Here is a 22,553-nt window from a genome sequence, read left to right as displayed (position 1 = left end):
GGTAGTCAAAATCGTAGGGAAATATATTTATTTATATATTTATTTTTTATGTGATTATTGGGTATTGTATTGGCCTTGTTAGTGGCCTGAGTCTGGTGAACATTACTGGGTAGATTCTTGTAACTTGTACTGTACTTACAGTTCTCTTTACTCTCCTAGTACAGTACAGTACAGCTATCCCGCTAGTTATGGGATTTCGTGTTGTTAAATTTTGAGTTACGGTTAAGGACAACTTTTCTGGAACGTAGCCCTTTCCTTAACTCGAGGGATGCCAGTACAGTATTATGTTGTCAGTGACATATTTTGAAAGGATCAAATTTTGTTTTTTGTTTTTCATAATATTTTGCTGTAAATGAAATGTTTGCAGTGGCTGTTTTGAAATTCCAAGTACATACTGTACACTGGATCTATTTGGGGGTAAATTTTTCTCAATACTGTACAGTACGTATATCCACCATAACCATTGAAACCTCACACACACACACACACACACACACACACACACACACAAAGCTGTATTCTTAATAATGGGTATTGGTTTTCCCTTCACCTACCTCATGATAAAAGCAGTTAAACCCCTTCCACCATTTTTAACCACAATTGTCTCAAAAAAAATATTAAATAAAAATATTATGTATTGGTCAATGTTTCCTCAGGTGCCACGTTTGTGGTGTTATGCATGACTGTGTTTAATGTTAACAGTAAAATAGTGTGTGATAATAAACACTGAGCTAATCTAGACAAAATTTTTAAATTCTTCTCCCTATGACCAAGAAATCAAGTGTTATTAAAGGTATGAGCTTTGAGACATTACAAAGAATATAGTATACAGTATGTTAGTGTTATCAGTGGACACAGTGTTCTCCTTGTCATAATAGTCAATGGTTCATGCCCAGTTGGCTCAGCTGTGAATGGGTACCTGACTTAAGTAGAGAAAGTGAAGACAGTCAAGTGCAGTGCCAGCCACACTGTCCCTAATGGCCCGTCAGTCCTGTGGAACCTGTTTTTAATTTGGATGATAATGCAATTCTCTAAGAGTTCATTTTACTTTAAAATAAAAAAAACTGAAAGGCTTCTTCTACATTACTGTATTTTGTACTCTGTGGAGCTTGTGTCTACTGAGACATTGGCAGTGTTAAGAGGAAGATTGTTTTGAATTTATGGTTTATTGTGCAAGATTTACTCATGACCTTCCCTATCCATTATAAGAATAGATGTACACACACACACACACACACACACACACAAAAAAGGTGCAAGACAGTTACGGTTTATTCAGTAGTTAAAGTTGTCTTTGTTGTGGAGTGGGGAATAGAGAAAACCAAGGTGTTATGTGTGGTGAATTAGTTCTTAGAAAATTTGTGATTTCGACATGAATGTAAAGACAAATATAGTGGACTCTGATGTGTTCCAAGTACTGTGTACTCTAATACAGTATCCTTCTTCACGTACTCATTTGTAAATGACTGCTGTAACGCTTGATTGTTTACCAGTGGCGCGAGTAATTTTTTGGGGGAAGGACGTGCTTGCTGCAGATGGGTGGTGCCGGTTTATGTGAAGTACTGTGACGAGTATACCAGGTTTGGAGTCTTGTTTTAGAAGGGAGTAGCATAACTGAACTCTTCCTTTACAGCAGTGATAATGGGTGAATAACAATAGATAAATGTAAAATGTGTGTGTGTGTGTGCGTGCGCGCTTGTGTGTGCGTGCGTGCTTGTGTGTGCGTGCGTGCTTGTGTGTGCGTGCGTGCGTGCTTGTGTGCACCACTCGGTTCACTGGATGGCAGGATGGAGTTCAATTATGGCCTGTGCTCTTCACTTGGCAACTTTTGAATTATAGCCATGTGTCCTGTACTATTCTACTGCAAACCTAGGTTAACCGATAGATCTTTAGAAACAATAGTCACCATTAAAAGTTGGAGCGATGAGTCTTGAGTGACGCCACATCAGGTGACAGGGCTTGACCATCCACATCAGCAATACTGGAACTGTCAGGAGTTAGTCCATTTTGATTTATCATATCCACCACTTATTAGATTACTAGTTGTTCAGGTAGTCAGTCTGTTTGTTACAGTTTTCATTGTCCAGAGTTGTGTTACTTCAAGAGAAAACTACGAGTACTGTACTCAGTGACCCCTTCCAGGGATCAGACACAGGATGGACACTTTGCAGTGAGGCATGCATGTTACCATCTCATTCCCACTGTGTCCAGATGACTGCATGGCAGTTGGATTTCCCTCAACATAGTTGGAACACAGAAAAAAGTTGTTTGTTATGAGCACTAGTGAAGTACCGAGTTGATCAACACACTTCTTATTGTTTCTTGTTTTTTATGAGGCTTTGTATTGTCCTGCAAGAGTTGTATAACTTTACAAACATCCTCACTTCTTTTTATATACTTTACTGTGGTTCTCTGTTGCTTGTTAGTTCTTGTGTTTAGTTGCTGAGGGACTGACATTTGATTTTATGTAAGTTTCTTTTATGGATGGATAATGCCATTTAATTTTCAACACTTATCAGCTTACTAGATATTAAGGCAGTCACTCTGTTCCTTATTACAACCCTCCCTTCTCATATCTGACCTGGGTTCAGTGGTTGAATTTAGGACACTTTGGTGAGAGGCAAGCACACTACATCTGGACAACAATATAGGATCTCAGTGTATCAAGTTTGGTTCTTCTCACCCACCATAAGCAAGAGGGAATGTGTTGATGGAATAGTGTTCTGTCTAAGAAACTGTGGGAACTTGTTAGGTATCCAAGAGTTGCTGGATTATTGGGTCAGTGTTCAGTTTAACACTACACACTTGTTTGAATGTTAATATGGGGATTGGTGAGGTTATTTTCCTAGTACTGTACAAATGAATGTACTCCAAGGGTTACTATCCAAACTGAATGTAAACTAATGTACAGTACTGTACTTAGAACAGTTACATACCACCATCTCCCATTTTCTAGCTGGCTTTAGACTAAAAAATTCGCCAAGTGAAGAGCATTGGCCATTGATTTGCTCTGGAGATACTCTTATAGGGCCTAGCCCATGAATTAGGTGATTGAGGTGTCCTACTGTACCGCCCCCTAACCCCCAATCCCCTCCCTCTAACTCTCTACCCCCTTCCCTGCTCCCCATCACACCTACTGGGTACTGGTGGAGGTCTACGTATTGAGATTTAATTAATTGACACGTGACTATTCCAATATGGCTGACCAGGATGAAAAAGGTGTTTTGTATCAGGTGATGTTGTCCTCAGGATGACTCTAGGTGCTCTCTTGTGATGGGGGAGAACTCATATGAGTGGCCCCATGCCATGCCTTGCCAGGCTCAGCCATAACATAGGATTTTGGGATCAATCTTTTGTTTGTTATAAAATTACCTTCTGCATGATCAATTTGCCATTACAGTACAGGTAGCCGAGACTAATTTATTCACTCAGTAAAACAGTCTATTACATGTTGACACTTTTAAGTGATACAGTAGTCATGTTTTTGGTAGACTTCACCCTATGATGACACATGTACAGTACAGTTTTGGAAATAGATTAAACTCATCCTCTGTTAGTGTGTGTCTAACTTAAATGTCATCTATTGTCTTATCCATTACTGTTGTTACATTTAAAGTAGGTTAGTACATAAAGATTATTCTCCACCAATATTTAGTGTGTTGTGTTTTAAAGTAAATAAAAACTGAGGTTTGTCAATTTAATTACTGGAAAAGTCATAATTTTGAACACTAGTTTGTATTATGTTCTTCACTACCCTGAGGATAAGATAACTTTTTCCTGGTTCCTCACTAGCCATTAGTTTGGAACTAACTAAAGAAAAGTGAGCAGAACTTTGGAGCTGAAAACTAATTAAGGAAAGACCAAAATTATGGATGCATTTTTTTCCTTTTCCTATAAGAACATAATCCAAAAGTTGTCCAGTCTGAGTAACTCAGCCTCACAGTTAAATATGTCAGTGTTCACCACCTTAGCTGCTAAATTACATAACCCAATAAACACAGGACAGTCTAACCATTGAAATATTTCATAATTTCTTTCCTCGTGACCTGCAAGAGACGGTCTGCCACTAGACACCTCTGTGCAGAACCTGCTGATGCCCAAAAGGTGTGTATTATTTGGTGGCAAGATACACTATCCTTGTGAACAATAACAGTCAGTGTTTTGATGCAGGTGAGATGCTTGCAGTATAGCCACATAGACAAGTCTGGACCAGGTAGTTGCCTCAGGGAAAACAGGTTGTCAGTGTACTGAAGACTTTTTGAGTTTTACTTGTATCATAACCCAACTGAGTAACTGGTACATCATGCCCCAGTGTACAGCTGCCTACCAACACACAACTCTCTAGGTAGGAGGGAGGAATTTGAGGCCACTCTTATCTTTTGAGTCATAAAATGGGATTTTATGCTTCAATATTTTATGTTTGTGGTCTGTGGAGCCTCACTTGTGACCTGTGTGACCTAAACCAGCTCAGTAAAAGAAAAAGGTCATGTTTCAGGTGAATGATTCCAGTGGTGTAGGTCTGTTCTAGACTTAGTGGTCCTGACTACATCACTGGTGTACCCTATAAAAAGGTCATCCCTTTATGATAAAGGAACAGAAAACTAACAATGCATTCTTCCCGGAGTTGCACAGTCAGGAGATGGAAGCCTTTTATTCAGATATCTTGTGACAAAATCCCTAGGTGAGGGCCGAGAGCCTCAGTCATACATAAACTTTACAGTACAGACATTTCTCTCAAGAACACCTTCAAGAGGCAACACCTCTTACAACATGAACTCCAGCACTGCAGGTAGGTTTGCTATTTTTTAATACTCTTCAGGGGTTAGGTTAAAATCATCTTAAATATCTTGCATAAAGCAACTCTAAATTTCTCTCTTGATGCTCTGTAATAATACTACTTGATACAGTATACCCGGTACCCTTGACATGTGTACAAATTTTTTTATCTTTCATAATGCTTCTGAGCTTTGGAGGAGAATGTCTATTAAATCTTCCCTGAAGTAAATAGTTTTATTGCCAGTCACACTGTATATATCAGGGAACAACTGTTACTCACCTTAACCACTTGGGTATGGGGTCCTCTCTCTGCTGAATAAAATCATCTGGCATCAGCCAAATAGATATTAAAAGTGGCGTCCTCGTAGTGAGGGGGTTAACTTGTCGCTGGTTATATGAAATGACAAACAGTTTGTTGCAGTAGAGCATCACATTGAGTACAGTATTGTTGTGGGGGCGGGGCATCAGTGGCTCCCTGGCCTTCAGTCAGTCTTGGCAAGTCCAGTAACTTCTGGTTACTACCAAGTACCTCATGTAATAAAACATTTTGAAAACCCAAACACAGAGTAAAACTTTAATATTGACTGTTATGGCCTACGGGTTATCAACGAGTGACCTTTAAGATCCATGCTGGTGAAATAACATCCTAGTTGAGTCAGTCTGGCAGAGGACCTTGACTTGTTTAACTGGGTTACACTACCCAGACTGTAAAGAGCTTTAGTTGCTCTGCTGTCCATCTTCTCACCTTGTTGAACAAGGATTGAAGTTTTGATCCATCATGACTACCTGGTTGTCTTAGCACCAGTAAGGGATCATGGCAAAAGTCATGCTCTTCACATCCATGCAATTTGAATCACCATCAGCCATAAAAGGAAATTCTTACTCGTGTCCTCTCATGTCCTGCCATCACACAAAACTGATAAGAAACTCCCAGGTTTGGGAAGGCATTACTGCAGCCAGTTTTTTATGGATCAACTGAGGATTGTTATGCTAACCCTTTTTTTTATTACTAACATATTGTGAATGTTTCCCAGGCACCAGGCTAGCATAGTGTTAAAGAGTGTTAGAAAGAACATGAAGTTATCAGTTTTTGTAAATAACAGTGTACGATATGTGTTACTTGAATTGTTGAGCAAAAGCTATATGGATTCTTGGTTGAAGATCAGTAAGTGGGGGTGACATTCTGCCAAGTATTACTGTACATGTGTTAACAATCCATAACACCTGAAGGCATGTTTCACTACCTGGGTTCGTTTGTCCTCGCCCAATGAAGAAACAGTGTGGAGCAGTTCAGCTTCTTAAGCTTGAAATATGAAGGATTAAAAGTTTTACTTCCAATATTTGCCAGATGCCTTACACAGGAGTGAGTAGATTCTTCAAAAGCACCATAGGTTAGTACAGTATTCTTTTCTTTATACAGAGATGCCATAAAGGTTTACACTATTCTCAATGGTCTACAGAACACACAGTTCATAGTTGGGGTGTTTTTACTGTACATCATCTCCATCCCATTTCTGGCTGTCCTAGAATCTTACAGGTCCCTTTTTGATTCACCATAGGATATATTATATGAAGAAATGAAATATGGTACTGTATATTGTACCATTTACTGACTGAGGGAAAGAAACAAGTGACATGGTAGCCCTCCTTCCCTTGGCCTGAGAGGAACTTGGGTTTCTTGTACATTTGGTTGTGGTACAAGTTGTGTGAATCTTTTCTATGATTCTCACTGGTCTTCGACAATCACTGAATTAAATGGGATGGAAACCTTGACTCCAATTTGACTGGATGAAATGGCCATCTGCAGCAAAGATCATAAACTATATGGATAGTGTTTTTATTGTGCTAGTGGACATTTAAGCAGTATACATTACAGTAGATTTCACACTTCACTTGTCTTTTCCCGTCAGTCAATAAAGTTTTTTTGTTTTGTTTACTTCAATCAGGGTACAGTATTCTCTCATTGCTATAGTCTTGACACCTCTATTGTCATCATCTCTCCATCTCCATGGTCTTCTGATCACTGCCTTGTTTCAGTATCCTGACCCCCAACAGTGCCCTAGCAAATGCTTCCCTCTCAGAACCTCAACATTTGTCACTTCAGTAGGTCAGATCTATAAGCTGCACTCACCAGCTCCCTGGAACCTCACCAATGAAGATTAAAGTAGTGTAGTGTTAAAGCCTCATTGAAAGTGTTATTACGTGATTATATAATTATTTATAACCCATCTTATCCTTTTTTCAGAAAGCTGCATAACATATTCCCTCTCTGTACACAATACTCTAACCAAGTCATTTAATAAGGCATAAATCATGGTAGGCTTTGCTAATCTCAACATTATTCTATTAAAAATCAGTTTCTAACGTTCTACAATCCAAAGCACAATTTCTTAACATATAGTAATCCAAAAACAACTCATTTTGATTTGGATGAAAGGTATTTGCCCATAATTTGTTGCTTTTCACTACGCTATTTTGCATTTCACTTATCCAATGGCTAATCAATAGTTATAAGTAAATTCCATAAACTTGTTTAATGAAAAACTAACAGTAAAGTTAATTGTCATTCTTTATGTGTTGCCTATATTACACTGTTTAATCTGTAGTTGTTATTAAAAATTTTCCTCATGCTGTATACTGTACTCATTTAAAACAGTGATTTGAAATAAATTATTTGATTTAAATCATGATATAAATCGAGGTGATTTAAATCGACCAACCCTGCCAGGAAAGGAGCCATTTATGTAATATACAGTAGAACTAATTTTTGTGTAATATCTCTGTTACTGTATTTTTTTGGTGTGTACTATTTAGTGTTTATTAAGTCTTGTGTTACCAAACTATATTACAAAAAAAAAAAAAGTACAGTATTGTGATAATTTATCCTCACTAAAACTATCAAACTTTTTCATATACTGTACCTGTACTGTATACCAAACATTGTTTGGTATTGGAAAAAATTTTCAGATTCGTTTTATACCAAAAAGCTCCCTATAACGAACTGGCTGCTCACATGCCCACAATGCCCACCTGCCCACAGCACCCACCTGCCCACAACGTACACCTGCACCACAACACCCACCTACCCACAACACCCACCTACCCCCAACACCCACCTACCCACAACACCCTCCTACCCACAACACCCTCCTACCCACAACACACACCCACCCACAACTTTAGCAATAAATTTCCTTAGCAATCCTTGTCAAAAATAACACTTTTTTCACCCATCATTAACATTCTACATCAGACTTACAATAGAAATAGTTGTACAGGGGTTCTCCGGGATACGAACAGGTTCCATTCCTGAGGACGTTCTTAAGTTGAAGTTGTACCTAAGTTGAAACACATGCTATGTGCATACTGTACCTACAGAGCAGTGTTTAAAATCCCACTATATCATAGCCAAAGTCCTTATTTATATCTAAAATCACTTAATTTAAGACAGAAGAAATACAATAACAAATTACAGTAGATGAAAGTACAAAAAATAAGTTATCAGGTAAATAAAATACTGTACTGTAAATTTAAAGTTAACCTTGTTCGTATCGGTGGGCGTTCGTAAGTCGGGGATCTCCTGTATACTGTATCTTTGAATTTTCCAAAAGTATTTGCAGGTTCATAGCCTGGCCCCCAAAAAACAAAAAACCTCAGCTTCCTTGCACAGTACAGTAGACTCATACTGTATCAGCCTTCAATACCAACCATACCTCTGTAATATTTATCTCATGTACTGTACTTGTTATTACTGAAGCTTCATGGTGTTATAGTACTAGGAAGTATATGTGATGGTTTCTGGCTCTACCAACTGCTTTCCATCCCCAGTATTATTATAGGTAGAATAAGGTACAGCAGAATCACTAAGTTAGAGTTCCAGTTGTGTTATACGGTTGTAAGCAAAAGTCCTGACACCTCTTCTGCTGCTTCATGAACCTCGAGATTCGTGAGCGTAAATCCGAAATATTTACAGATTGAATGATGCATTAACATCTACTGCTTCGGGTTAAGAGTTTGGGTTCGTGGAGCAGCAGGAGAGGTGATGGAACTTTTGCTCGCAACTTTGCAACACAACTGGATTATAAAATTACGAAAATAAAATTAATTAAAGTACATAATAGAGAAAATTAAGTTGTACTTGTATAATAAACCATCCAAAATTCACACTCAAATTAAATTTCCAGTATAAACTTTATACAATAAGACATTATTAAAATACAACAATGCAAGTGAAGTAATATAGTTTAAAAGAAAAGAGAGAAGAAGTAGAGTAGAAAAACATGAATAGATGAGGGAAGTGGGGTGAAGAACACTTCATCTCCTTCGGGGTGGGTGAGGGTAGTCCTTGGGGAGCATCTCAAGTCCACCTTCCCTTCCCCTGATGGATCAAAAACTCACTTGTGTCTAGTAACCTTAAAGGCTTTCACAGTTTTGTCTGCAGTAGGTGGAGAACTTAAAAGTCCTTCCTCAACACTGCTTCCATCTTTCTATAGCTACGTACTATACTGCGTATAGACTCATGAATGCCATACTTGTGAACAATGTTGCAAGTAGTACAGTATATGAGTATATTCTCCTCCTTCCATGTGTGGTGAAAACTTGATCTTGAGCTCTGGCATTGGCATTTTTATATCCATACATTGGGATTGAGCAAGTCCATGGCCAGCAAGTGTAGGGAGTTGAATCTCTAGGCCCAAAAGACCTGGTTTGTGTAATTTGGGTCTATAAATCAAATAATTATGCCAACTGGGTAAGAAGTAGAGTTGTTGATGAAGTTACCAAAGGACTTTATTAGTGCTGAGAAGCCTCAAATATTGGTTGTCTGATACATGGGTGATGGTGATTGGGTGTACTGTATATAGGAGCTACCCTACATCAGCCAATAGGGATGCTATTGTGGGATGATGGTGTACTATAACAAAGAAGGTTGTTTCTGCTGCCATATATTCCTGGGTGTTAGTTTTGTATATGCAACTGTTTCAAGAGTGTTTAATTTGTGTAACAATGTAAGTGGCTTTTTAGTAAGTTTGCTGCAGGCTAACACTACCCAGCTCTGTGGTCATGCAATTCCCAGCTTATCTTTTATAGAGTAATTGTTTACTAGTTGTTGAGTGAGATGCAAAGCTGATAAGAAGATACAGTATTTCTGTTCCCTGGGAGGGAGTTATATGGTGTAGAATCTTTGGAAGCTTTCATGTCATAATTACTCTGTGTTTTCTCATCATATCTGCAAGTAAATGTTCTTTCAGGATTTATTACATGGTCCTAAATGTTCCATGGTTGAACATATTTGATTCTTCCAAAGGATATGAAAACTGACCATCTGGTTCAGTACTGGGTTGTTCTATGGTTATGAGGTTACTTTTATTACGGGCTAACCTCTCCACTTCCCATTGCACCAATTGAGTCATGACAATTTGGTTGCTGACATACATTCATAACATGATCTTACTTTCAAGAATTATTTAACAGGTTTCTCGAGTAGGGTCCTCATGTGAGCTAGATGGAGAAAGCTTTGTGGTAACTTGGCCATGAACAGGAAGAACTTAGGTGTCCTGTGGGGTTATGCACCTTTTAAGGCTATGTAGAGTATAAGGCTTTTCTTCAATTTGATATCTCTGAGACAAGGAGGTGATTCCAAGCCTCATGCAAATGTAAGCATCCTCAACCTTAGTTTGGGGATGCTGCCATTAAGCAAGTTTGATAAAAATGAAGGAAGGTCTTTTAATAGACCTTATTTGACCTAAAGTATGCCTTCAGTAACCCTTATAAAATTCCTAAATTGCAATTTAAGTGGAACCTATTATCAGGTCCAGGTACTTCCTAGTGCTTCGAAATGGCTGAGAATCTGTTTTTAGTTTTCAGGAATATGGAAAAATCAGAAAAGAGTTTTCTAGCTTGTCTATTTTGGTGCCATTTCTAAGGGCAGTTAAGGAAATACACAAGGAGTGAGTCACTTGATTTTTAGTGAATAGGGGAAAGTTCTTCTTTAGTCAGTTTCCAATAAGAACAACTCAGTGTGTTGGCTGATGGTTCTGTATCAAGCCAGGAAGGTCCCTCATCACCCCTCTACACGACCTTACTGGAAATAAGCTTCTGATGGCTTTGTTGGCTGTCCATGGTCAAATTGTCTTACTGTTTACCATTGTTTGTATACCTGCACTGTCTGTATACAGTATACATGCTGAATAACTGTAAACTTGTGTGATGAATTTACTGAATATATATCCATGTATCTATCTATCAGGACAATTTCTTGGAACATTGTAAGAAAATAGTGAGAAGTGGGTCATGGCAGCTCCTGGGGTGGTCCTGGCAACTCTATTAGTTATGAGGAAGATCATTGTCTCCATGTCTACCGCAGAAATCTTTAAGAGAAGGTGATTTGGGCAGGTACTGTACTTAGTACAAGATCTACAGTTTTCATTTCTTTGATAGTGGATCTTAAGGGTTCTTGGCCTCTTTTATGTGCAGTCTGCACGACACCGTGAATACTCTTGATTGTTTTACTCTGTTACAAGGGTGATAAGTTACAGAGGAAAAGTTCACAACTCTTGATAACAGATTAGCTGTTGCAGATATAACTGTGGCCACCTTGACACTTTCCCTTATCCTGGAGATGTTTACCTTAGAGTTGAAGTGCACCTGTACTGTAGCTGCTAATCAACCTACATCCAACGTGGGTTAGATGTGACATATGTTAACTTTCACCCTCACCCCATTTTGAAGTTTTCAATTATCTCATTTCTGCAAAACACAGTATGTGCTACACCTACCCCCCACCACCTGATGTGGGATGATGTCGTGTGTCACCAAGACACCTGCCTTGGGCAAGATATGTGTCTTGACCTTGAACTTCACCTCAACCTCTCAAAGTGAGGTCATAGCCTATTTTTCAGTTATAATCCCTCTGTAGAAATGATCTTGAAGTAGAAAATTATTGAATGATAAAACAGAATACAAAACAATATTTGTATATTGGCATACACAGTGAAGCCAGCATTAATAACAAGCAAGTATTGAGTCATTCAAAGTTAACTATTTCTTCTGAGTGAGTTGCTTCTACTGTACTGTATTATGCTGTCAGATAAGAGGATGGCTCAAGCTGAACCTGTCTACATTATAGGAATATCTGCACATCGTCCTCAGTCTCTTTCCTTGTAACACAAATTAACAGCCGTAACAACTACAGCAGTCATAAAACCTTGGTCATTAACTAATGCGTTTATCTTTCACCCCATTTATAATTTTCCTCAATGCCTCCTACCATTCTTCTCTCCAATATACAGTTGACCCTTAAAAGCTGACAGGGTTAATGACTAAACACTACCACAAACACACAAACCTGTTAATTGGTGAAGATATGGCCATGCTTACGGTGAAGTCAGACCAGCCACCAGAAAGCTCATCATTATCATCATCACAAACACTGCCATAAGGGGTTAGTAATGCCAGTAATTTGAGAAGAATATACATGGGACTGTTATATATTTTACGGGTCAAAAGACATCAAACTTGACCTTAACTAAACTTCAATTGTATCTCATCTAACAAATAATATACGTAACTGTCATTTTTCATTCAATAAATTTTTCACTTTTTGGTTGATTTTTCATCATAAATAAACCATTAATATATATATACCACTGTCAGGTCCCTTTCAAGAATACCATGTTTACGCTTTGGGGTTCTATTGTTATACTAACTGAATCTTGACAAAGGGCTCCAGCGACTGAAGCAATAATATTACTGTACCACCTTGTAGTATTTCTGGGTTCAAAAGCAGGTAAAGTACAGGTATTTTGTTGTGTCCAGAAAGAAGCATCTATTAATATTAACCAAATGATCTTGTGATTCCAAAACTTACTTACTCCTAAACAGATAAAGTGACAAATAAGAATATTTCATTCAATACTTTCTTTGTTTAAGTGAATGTTTGAGTTAGTTGAGATATACAGTCGTGCCTCAACTTACATGGTCTTGAACAATATTGGGGATATTGAGGGACTGCTTTACCAACCTTGTACTGTTGATGTAACTTCTACAAAATACAAATAAACTTGCATTGTGTATTTGATGATCTACAGTATAATACCAGTGACCTGCCAACCCATTTACTATTAATGACTGTCTCTGCAATGATCAATGACTGCCTCTGCAATGGACAATGACTTTCTGCAATGATCAATGACTGTCTCTGCAATGGTGATTCAAGCTTATTGGCATTCACTTTTTCTGCTGTTTTCCACTGTATTAATATTTTTCTGTGTTTATTTTATAGTAGCAAGATATTTCTATATACCTGTACAGGTTTGACTTAACTTTTTTTTTTGTTCTTTGTTAAGTTTATCACCAATTTCATGTTTTATTTATTTCAATATGAAGTGGCAGGTATTGTATGTTTCAGTATGAGGTGGCAGGTATAGTATGTTTCAATATGAGGTGGCAGGTATTGTATGTTTCAATATGAGGTGGCAGGTATTGTACATTTCAATATGAGGTGGCAGGTATTGTATGTTTCAATATGAGGTGGCAGGTATTGTATGTTTCAATATGAGGTGGCAGGTATTGTATGTTTCAGTATGAGGTGGCAGGTATTGTATGTTTCAATATGTGGTACAGTACAGTACAGTACAGTATATAGAACACAAAGGGCGAACTCGCCACTTTCCCCATTTTCCATTTTCTGTGGATTCCCCAGGTACAATAGAGGCTACCAGGTGGTGAGAGCTTCCAAGATAAAAGCAACCTTGGAATGCGTTTGGTGAGGGGTGGAAGTTGTGTATTTTGATACGTGATGCTGACGGTGTGGCAGCATTAGGAAAGAAAAGATGTGAAATCCCCGGCCTACATAGCCAATCAGCGGCAACCCTCCAGCTGAGATGAGCTCTGGGCCACAGACGTCCAATGTACAGTACAGTACTGTATATAAAAATTTTTATGGCTTGGTTCAAATTATTTGTGGTAGTTAATTAGTGGGCATTATTTTGATAAATTGGCAAAAATCTAAAAAGGCATATTTTCTTTTTTAATTACATTCATTGAAGTGGGCTTTTCGAGATGAAAAATTTTATGTATGATTCATTGAAATTACCCAATACAGTAATATACAAAAATGAAATTACTTAAACTTGAAATGGAATTATCTCAAAAGTCACTTCTGGTGAATTAGCCCTTTGTGCTCTATATGCAATGACAGGTACTGTATATTTCAATATGTGGTGGCAGGTACTGTATGTTTCAATATGTGATGGCAGATAACACATGTTTTAATATGTAATGGCAGATAACACATGTTTTAATATGTGGTGGCAGATAACACATGTTTTAATATGTGGTGGCTGTATGTTTCAGTATGTGATGGCAGATAACACATGTTTTAATATGTGATGGCAGATAACACATGTTTTAATATGTGATGGCAGATGACATATGTTTCAATGTGATGGCAGATAACACATGTTTCAGAATGTGATGGCAGATAACACATGTTTCAGTATGTGATGGCAGATAACACATGTTTCAGTATGTGATGGCAGATAACACATGTTTCAGTATGTGATGGCAGATAACACATGTTTCAGTATGTGATGGCAGATAACACATGTTTCAGTATGTGATGGCAGATAACACATGTTTCAGTATGTGATGGCAGATAACACATGTTTCAGTATGTGATGGCAGATAACACATGTTTCAGTATGTGATGGCAGATAACACATGTTTTAATATGTGATGGCAGATAACACATGTGTGATGGCAGATAACACAGATAACACATGTTTCAGTATGTGATGGCAGATAACACATGTTTCAGTATGTGATGGCAGATAACACATGTTTCAGTATGTGATGGCAGATAACACATGTTTCAGTATGTGATGGCAGATAACACATGTTTCAGTATGTGATGGCAGATAACACATGTCAACAACAGCCATCAAGTTTAATCAATATCTTCTTTCTTTTTGCTGCATATACTGTACAGTACTAGTGAAATAAATAAATACAAAATATTCAATTGAAAGTTAGGTACTTATGTTGATTTAAACTCAGTCAGGGGTAATGTCTTATTAGTCCAACGAATAATGTCCTTTGGAAGTGATTTAAGTTGGTGTTATACTATATACACTGTTTTTGTCTTTTCCTCAGCAGGTTTGTTGCTACAATGGCACAACACCCACAGCCAACGGAACACTACGTAATGGTCTCATCCCCATAGCCAGCCCTGAGATGTGTTTCTATTGCTTTGACGTCTTATACAGTCACTTGCACAACATGGAACCTCCCAGCACTCCTGACTTTACCAACGAACCCTTGTAAGTTTGGGGTACGGTAATTCCCTACATAACCTCTCTCCTTATAATCCGTTACATGGAGGTTTCACAAATAATGGACCCTCGATATAATGGACTTTGTCGTTTTACAGCATTTTACCGCTCGTGTCCCTTTAAACAGTGATGGAAACCCCTAGTCTGAGACACATTAAGGGTAAATCACAGTACAGTTCCGAAATACTTTTATTTATTTTTAATGTTTTGTGATGAATAGATAGTGGAAGCATTGTTGACTCTTGCTCACAATGTTTTGGGCAATACTTCTGGTTGGTCTGGTTGTGGTGGATTGTGTGTTTGACTGTGGCAAATTGTGTGTTTGGTTGTGGTATATTTTGTGTTTGGTTGTGGTGGATTGTGTGGCTGTGGTGGATTGTGTGTTTGGTTGTGGTAGGTTGTGTGTTTGGTTGTGGCAGATTGTGTGTTTGGCTGTGGCAAATTGTGTGTTTGGTTGTGGTATATTTGTGTTTGGTTGTGGCAGATTGTGTGTTTGGCTGTGGCAGATTGTGTGTTTGGTTGTGGCAGATTGTGTGTTTGGTTGTGGCAGGTTGTGTGGTTGGCTGTGGCAGATTGTGTGTTTGGTTGTGGCAGATTGTGTGTTTGGTTGTGGTGGTTGTGTGGCTGTGGCAGATTGTGTGTTTGGTTGTGGCAGATTGTGTGTTTGGCTGTGGCAGGTTGTGTGTTTGGTTGTGGCAGATTGTGTGTTGGTTATGACATATTTTGTGTTTGGTTGTGGCAGATTGTGTGTTTTGTGGCAGATTGTGTGTTTGGTTGTGGCAGATTGTGTGTTTGGTTGTGGTTTGTGTGGTTGTGGTTTGTGTGTTTGGTTGTGGCTTGTGTGTTTGGTTGTAATTGTGTGGCTGTGGTGGATTGTGTGTTTGGTTGTGGTATCAGATTGTGTGTGTTGGTTGTGCTGTGTGCTGTGGCAGATTATGTGTTTGGCTGTGGCAGATCAGATTGTGTGTTTGGTTGTGGCAGATTGTGTGCAGGTGTGTGCAGATTATGTGTTTGGCTGTGGCAGATCATGTGGCAGATTATGTGTTTGGCTGTGGCAGATTATGTCTTTGGCTGTGGCAGACCCTAAACAGACTAACTCAGTATATCACTGGTATGAGTTAACTTGACGATGATGGCACTGTACTGATATGAATCTTGTTGTCTACTTCCAGCCCTTTATTTGTAACGTGGAAAGTTGGCAAGGACAAGCGATTACGGGGTTGCATGGGAACGTTTAGCCACATCAACCTACACGCAGGGCTGAGAGAGTATGCTGCTACCAGGTACGGTATAGTAGTCATTTTTTTTTTTTTACGGGAAGAGCCCACCGGGCACTGGTCATCGACCTACAACGGGGCCTGGGGGATAAGAGTAAAAGAAGATAAAAATAGAAAAGAAAAAGACCATATTAATCTACACTACAAAGATGCCGTAAAACCAACTTTTTAAAGTGAGACAGATTGTAAGAGTATGGAAGCACAGAAGAAGGCAGAGCATTCCACAGTTTGGCTGTGTGAGGAAAGAAGGATGTACTATAACGGGTTATTCTAGTGTGGCCGACAGCCACAGAGAACCTGTGGGCACCTCGGGCAAGACGAGTGTTATGAGCCCACGGCCTTGCCAGCGGTAAACAGGATGCCAAATCCACTGAACATTGCCCTTTTACATAACCTCGAGTAATTCATTGTTGCCCTAATTCATGTTGTTGGTATTTTTTGTTTTCTTAAGTTTCAGTAACTGTAATGAGATGAAGGTTATAAAAACTCTCTCTCTTTCTTTCCAGGTATTATTAAAGAATTTCATAGTCAGGATTTTATGATGGGAATGTGTCAGTTAAAATCCCCAAATTTCTGAGTTATAGGTCGATTCTTACATGTCATTCCCATCGTTATTTTATGGCCATTTTCCTTGCTTGCCGTGAAATCATGAAGTGTTCTATGCGTGTTCTTCATGTATGTTGGTTATGTTCCGAGAGGTATGTTCTCAGTTTGGAATTAACAATATATTATATGTTTTAAATCTCTCTTGGTTTGAAATATGTACGGTATAGACATCTGCTAAGGTCAGAAAAAACTTGTGTGTTGTTCGTAAATTGTAATAAAACCAGCACATTGTAGCTATGACATTTTTTAGTTTATTAAGCATAAAATGGGTTCAGATAATTTATGAGCATCCTTTATATCAAATTTTTCTTAGTGGAATTTTTATTTTTCACTCACCAGTGCATTTAAGGACTCCCGGTTCCAGCCAATTGGGAGGGATGAGCTACCACGCCTTGGGGTCTCTGTGTCTATCCTTCGACATTTTGAAGAGGGTCGAGACTATAGAGATTGGGATATAAGTGTTCATGGCATAAGAATAGAGTTCCTAAATGAGCGGGGAGCCAAAAGGACAGCTACTTACTTGCCTGAGGTCGCTCCTGAACAAGGTATGCGCCAGTGATGTCTTTTGGAGTATGATATGTTAACTTCCAGCTAATTTGCTCTCTTTTTTTATGTTGTATGTCTGTTATGCACAGTCACTGTTACAGATGTAAAAAAAAATAAAATAAATAAATAAACTTTGCATCACCTGAAGCCTAACCCCCTCCCACCTCCTAGCTTATTTCACCTGATCATTATAGTACACCCTGATGGGGGTTAGGCTAGGTTAAATTAGATTACATTTGGTTAGGTTATACAGTTTAGGTTAGGTTATATTAGGTTATGTTACATTATGTTAGGTTAAATGAAGTCAGGTTGGGTTAGAGTGTTTGAATATCAGGTGAAACTTCTCCATCCCTTGGGGTTCTGGCATTGACTTGTTCCCCAGTTATAAACACTGCCAGACTCATGCTTGTTAGTACACTCGCTCCAAAAAGTATTTTTACGATTTTGTATGAGACATTATGATATAATGGATGAAGTATTTTGACAACCATACCGAAACAACAAGAGTCGCGGTGTTCATTTTGAAATTCTTCAGACCCTTCCATAAAGATACTTTTTGGAGTGAGTGTTGTACAGTACTGTACTGTACATGTTCCTCCACCACCCCATGATATGATGTTCTCTCCATCAGTGTTCATGTTCTCCCACTCATATCTGCCATTATGTCAGTAAAGGAACACCCTGGTTGATGATTGTTTGGAGTCCAACATTACTCTGCCATGAACAAGCCTCTCAGAACTTTACCGGGTGATTGTACAGTTTGTTTATATTGGCTAACACTCGCAGAATGATTATAATTAGGGCACTTGGCAAGTACAGTATATAGTTTTCAGTCCTTCATCACGACACGATTTTGTCCATAAAACATAAATGATGAGGAGGAGGGTGATTGGTGTTAAAATATCACTCTATTGTACAAAACCAGACCAGCTATGCCAAGGGGATGATCTAGTGTGACAATTTCATGTCTCTGCTCTCTGGTTATAAACTGAAGTCTATTATTTCACTTAATTTTTCTCCCATGTGTTATTAAACTTCTATTTATTTGTGCAAAAGAGGTTGATATCTTAACACATTTTGGGACACTTTGACAGTTAGGCAGGAGTTGAGTGACAGATGGCAGTTGCATCTCAGTTTAACACAATTTGGAATACTTTCAGGTTGGGACCATGAGCAAACTATTGATTCACTACTCAGGAAAGGAGGTTACAAGGGGCCGGTGACCAGTGAAGTGCGACGCAACATAAAGTTGACTCGTTACCAGAGTGAAAAGAAATCCGTTACCTTTCAAGTGAGAAAGTACAGTATTTTAGGTGTTATGAATAAGCTGCATGTTGATATTGATTTAATTTATACACATATTTAATACTAATGGCAATGATGGGGGGAGGAGTTTTATTCTTATACACAGTAGTACATGATGTAATTTAATGTATAGTATTTAGGGAAGCAACATATCACCATTTGGCAGAGTTTAAGGTTACACTCTGTTGTGCATTAATATTGACAGAGAATATGGGACAATAAAAAGCAGAGAAAAGAAATGGAGATAGTTTGTACTTGATATCATTCCCTTCCTGTTGCTTAATACACTTGTTGAGCATCACTGTCCTACTCCAGTGTCCCCTTACTTACTTAAGGGGTAAATGTGACAGAGCATAGGTTGATTGTCATGATACAAATTCTATTTTAAACACTTTGGTCATTGTACAAATAGAGATACAGTAGCACACTTGTTGAGGAATGTAAATTACAAATAGAAATAGTACATTTGTTGAATACTACAGCAATTGTTGAGGATTGTAACGTGTGAATGTGAGGGAGATTACTCATGAGTAGTTATTAATGCTTCAGCAGTAACACTTTTACGAGGATAGTACAGTACATCTCACCGTACTATAATGGTAAAGGGGTTACAATCCCTGGTATTAATACAGTATACAGTAATTGACCTTAGACTCATAGTGTTCAGAAAGATAACGAACAGGTGTACTGTATGTCTAGTCTCAGTTAACGTTGATAGTAAAACAGATGCATATTATGTTAGTGATAGATTAGGCAAGTTTTCTTTCTCCTTTTATGGTAACTTGAACTTGAGACAACCTACAAGTGAAATTAATGGATGTAGAGCGAAACAAAACCGTAGATTATCCTTGTTGAGGAAATGATACGCCTATCTCAGATGAGCTGCCTGCCAATAGCTATATCTTATTTGATTAAATTTGTGGAGGAGATAAGGCTATAGCTTTTTGTAGTTTGTGCACTTGCTCCAAAAGTTATCTTTATGATTTTGTGTGAGACAATATGACACAATGGGTCAAGGATTTTGACAACCCTACTGAGACAACATGAGTGTGGTGTTCAATTTGAAAATTATCAGACCCCTCTTTAAAGATACCTTTTGGAGCGAGTGTACACCTTTTACATTTTTGTTGACCTTTTACTCCAGAGATAATGATAATATGTGATGTCAGATGTAATAGATTTTAAGTTTTATTTCACTGTTACTGTATTTCAGGATTACATGAGCTACTGGAGAAACCGTCGTTGCTAGCATTCGCTGAACCTTAGGGATGGAAGATGTGGGAGTGTTGATCTTGGGAGTGTGAGTGGTGGGGGTAGAGGTGGAGTCCTTGCCCGGGGCACTGATGTTTGTGGGGCCCCAGAACCTCATAACAACCACCATGGACAGTATCCTCAACCCCCTTATCACCACTACCACCTTAATAATCAGGTGATGGCCCACCACAACAACAGCCATCAGCTTCTTGCTCACAACAACCATCAACATCTCCACTACCATCATCACCACAATCCCAGGTCCCCATCTCCCCTCCACCTCCACCATTACTCCGCTAGAGGCAGCAGTAGTAGTAGCAGCAGCAGTATCAACAGCAGTGGTAGAGCCTCTGCCACTATCACCACCACAACTACCAATACCAACACTCCACCACTGGGTTTTGACTCGGTGGGTAACTCAGGGCTCGGCGCATCTCTCTTGTGTGTCACCACCTCAGGGCATAATGACTTTGCTCTGTGCGGCCCTCCAGCTCAAGATATTGCATTGATGAATCATGGAGGGTGTCCTGCGTGGTGTTCTCACCGCGGGGGCACACCAGAGGGAGAAGGATGCTTGGACGGCCTACGCAGAGTATCCAACAGGCTGGCAGACTTTCTTAGGGGCCTTTTTAATTCTTGATGGTTGGTTTTAGTTATTTTAGCTTATTATTTGTTTAGTGTTGAGTGTCATCTGTCTTAAGTTTGGTCCAGAACTTAATTTTGCAATTTTATAACAATTTTGTATGGATCCAGGTCTTTCCATTGAACCTGGGAATAATGCTTAAGAAAAAACTATGTATTCATTTGCCCAACACAGAAAGAGTGCCATTACTTCATCTCATGCCTGATCTGAAATCAAATACTCATGCTCAAAATCAAGATGAGCTGGATACTACAAAGATAAAAGAATCAGTGTTATTGATAGTCATAACTGGCTGCAGGCAGAGTTTAGTATTCAAAGTAAGGAATTGTTGGATATGTGACTTAATATTAACAGTGAGATCGTGGGTGTTAAGCCATAGAAGATGAAGCCCTCTAGCGGTCATCAAGATCTATGTGAGTGTGTGGAGTTTGGAAAAGTGGTCAGCTCACTTTGATAATAAGCACATTTGCTTAAACATCGATGGTGATTGTAACTCTGTTTTTCATTTATCATTATTATTATTATTATTATTTATTTTTTATTTTTCTTGTATATTGTTTCTTAAGCAAGTCACCGAGCCCCGGGCTGGCCTTCCCACTCCCGTCCGCGTGTGTTGTGATCATCGGGCATGTTTGTAGCCCATCCCACACCAGTCTTTCACGTTCAGCGGCTGACAAAACTCTCACAAGATTGATGAGCCTCCAGTTTAACTCCATCTAAAATGTCTACATTGGACAGCAAGTACGATGTAAAATATAGATTTTTTATGTTGATGACATATTATATTGCAAACAGTTCAATACTGGTGGTTGATGAACCATATGTGAATGGTGCAACATAGAGCTACTCTTAATACTCATCAAATGAGGTTTGTTCGCCGCTAATTTTTTAATATCAGACTGCCTAGTCGTGAGCAAGGTGTCTTGTGCTGCTCATTCGTTACTTACTATTGAACGATCTCATGTACAGTGTTGTTGACAAAGAAAACTTATTTAACACACATTTTATACAATAATTACAATACAGTTCATATTTGTGTAGATGGGAATGCTGTATCTTGCAAATAATTGTGACAACAAGTGGTTAGAATGATAACTGACCTTTCCCACTACAATTTATAATGCGAACACCTCCTTCTTAGCTAACTTGGCAAGAGGTTACCAAACTTACCAAGTGCATCTCAGTGATAACATGTGATAGACTATACCAAAGGTGGCTTGAAACAACTGTGCAGAGTGCCAAGGAAGAGAGACAGTGGCACCAATCTCACCTCTGTTATCTGAGAGTGATTATGCCTCATTTACCCATTACCATTAAGAGTTGAGGACTACGAGGACAGGTAGTGTATCATTGGTTATCCAATAATTAAAATCTCAGGATGTTTAAGAGTGGGAATCAACATTCCTGAAATATATATATATATATATATATATATATATATATATATATATATATATATATATATATATATATATATATATATATATATATATATATATATATATATATATATATATATATATATATATATATATATATATATATATATATATATATATATATATATATATATATACTTCTCCATGTGGTGTGTTGTGTTCAGTACTTGAAGTTCAGTAGTACAGTACCTTAACACTGAAGACATGAGTCATGGTTCACAATCACTCACATGAGGGGTAACACACAGGTGAGTTTATTATATATCACCTGTAAGAAAATTCAGTTCAGATAGTTGAATTGATCATCTTTTTTTTAAGTTTTCAATTATTAAACCTGATTTGGGAATACTTCATAAAAATTAATAAATAATTGAAC

The 22,553-nt window shown here is 38.3% G+C and overlaps 1 protein-coding gene across 6 annotated transcripts in view; it reads left to right on the top strand.

Moving 5' to 3' along the window:
* The window catches only part of LOC121859470 (AMME syndrome candidate gene 1 protein homolog), a 39,495-nt gene extending 17,352 nt beyond the window's left edge, over positions 1-22,143 (top strand). For 2 of the 6 annotated variants that reach the window (XM_042356301.1, XM_042356299.1), the window contains 5 exons: positions 14,932-15,095; positions 16,280-16,390; positions 17,330-17,535; positions 18,697-18,827; positions 20,055-22,143. In XM_042356301.1, coding sequence (XP_042212235.1) covers positions 14,932-15,095; positions 16,280-16,390; positions 17,330-17,535; positions 18,697-18,827; positions 20,055-20,090 — 648 coding nt within the window. In that variant the 3' untranslated portion in view covers positions 20,091-22,143. Of the gene's footprint in view, positions 1-4,053; positions 4,105-14,928; positions 15,096-16,279; positions 16,391-17,329; positions 17,536-18,696; positions 18,828-20,054 lie in introns of all 6 variants that reach the window. The other 4 variants (XM_042356300.1, XM_042356298.1, XM_042356297.1 and 1 more) reach the window with 3 other exon arrangements.
* The last annotated feature ends 410 nt before the right edge of the window (positions 22,144-22,553 follow it).

Source organism: Homarus americanus, unplaced genomic scaffold (genome assembly GCF_018991925.1).
Source record: "Homarus americanus isolate GMGI-L3 unplaced genomic scaffold, GMGI_Hamer_2.0 scaffold7626, whole genome shotgun sequence".
In the NCBI taxonomy this organism is placed as follows: Eukaryota; Metazoa; Arthropoda; class Malacostraca; order Decapoda; family Nephropidae; genus Homarus; species Homarus americanus.
This window is presented reverse-complemented; position numbering and strand designations above follow the sequence as displayed.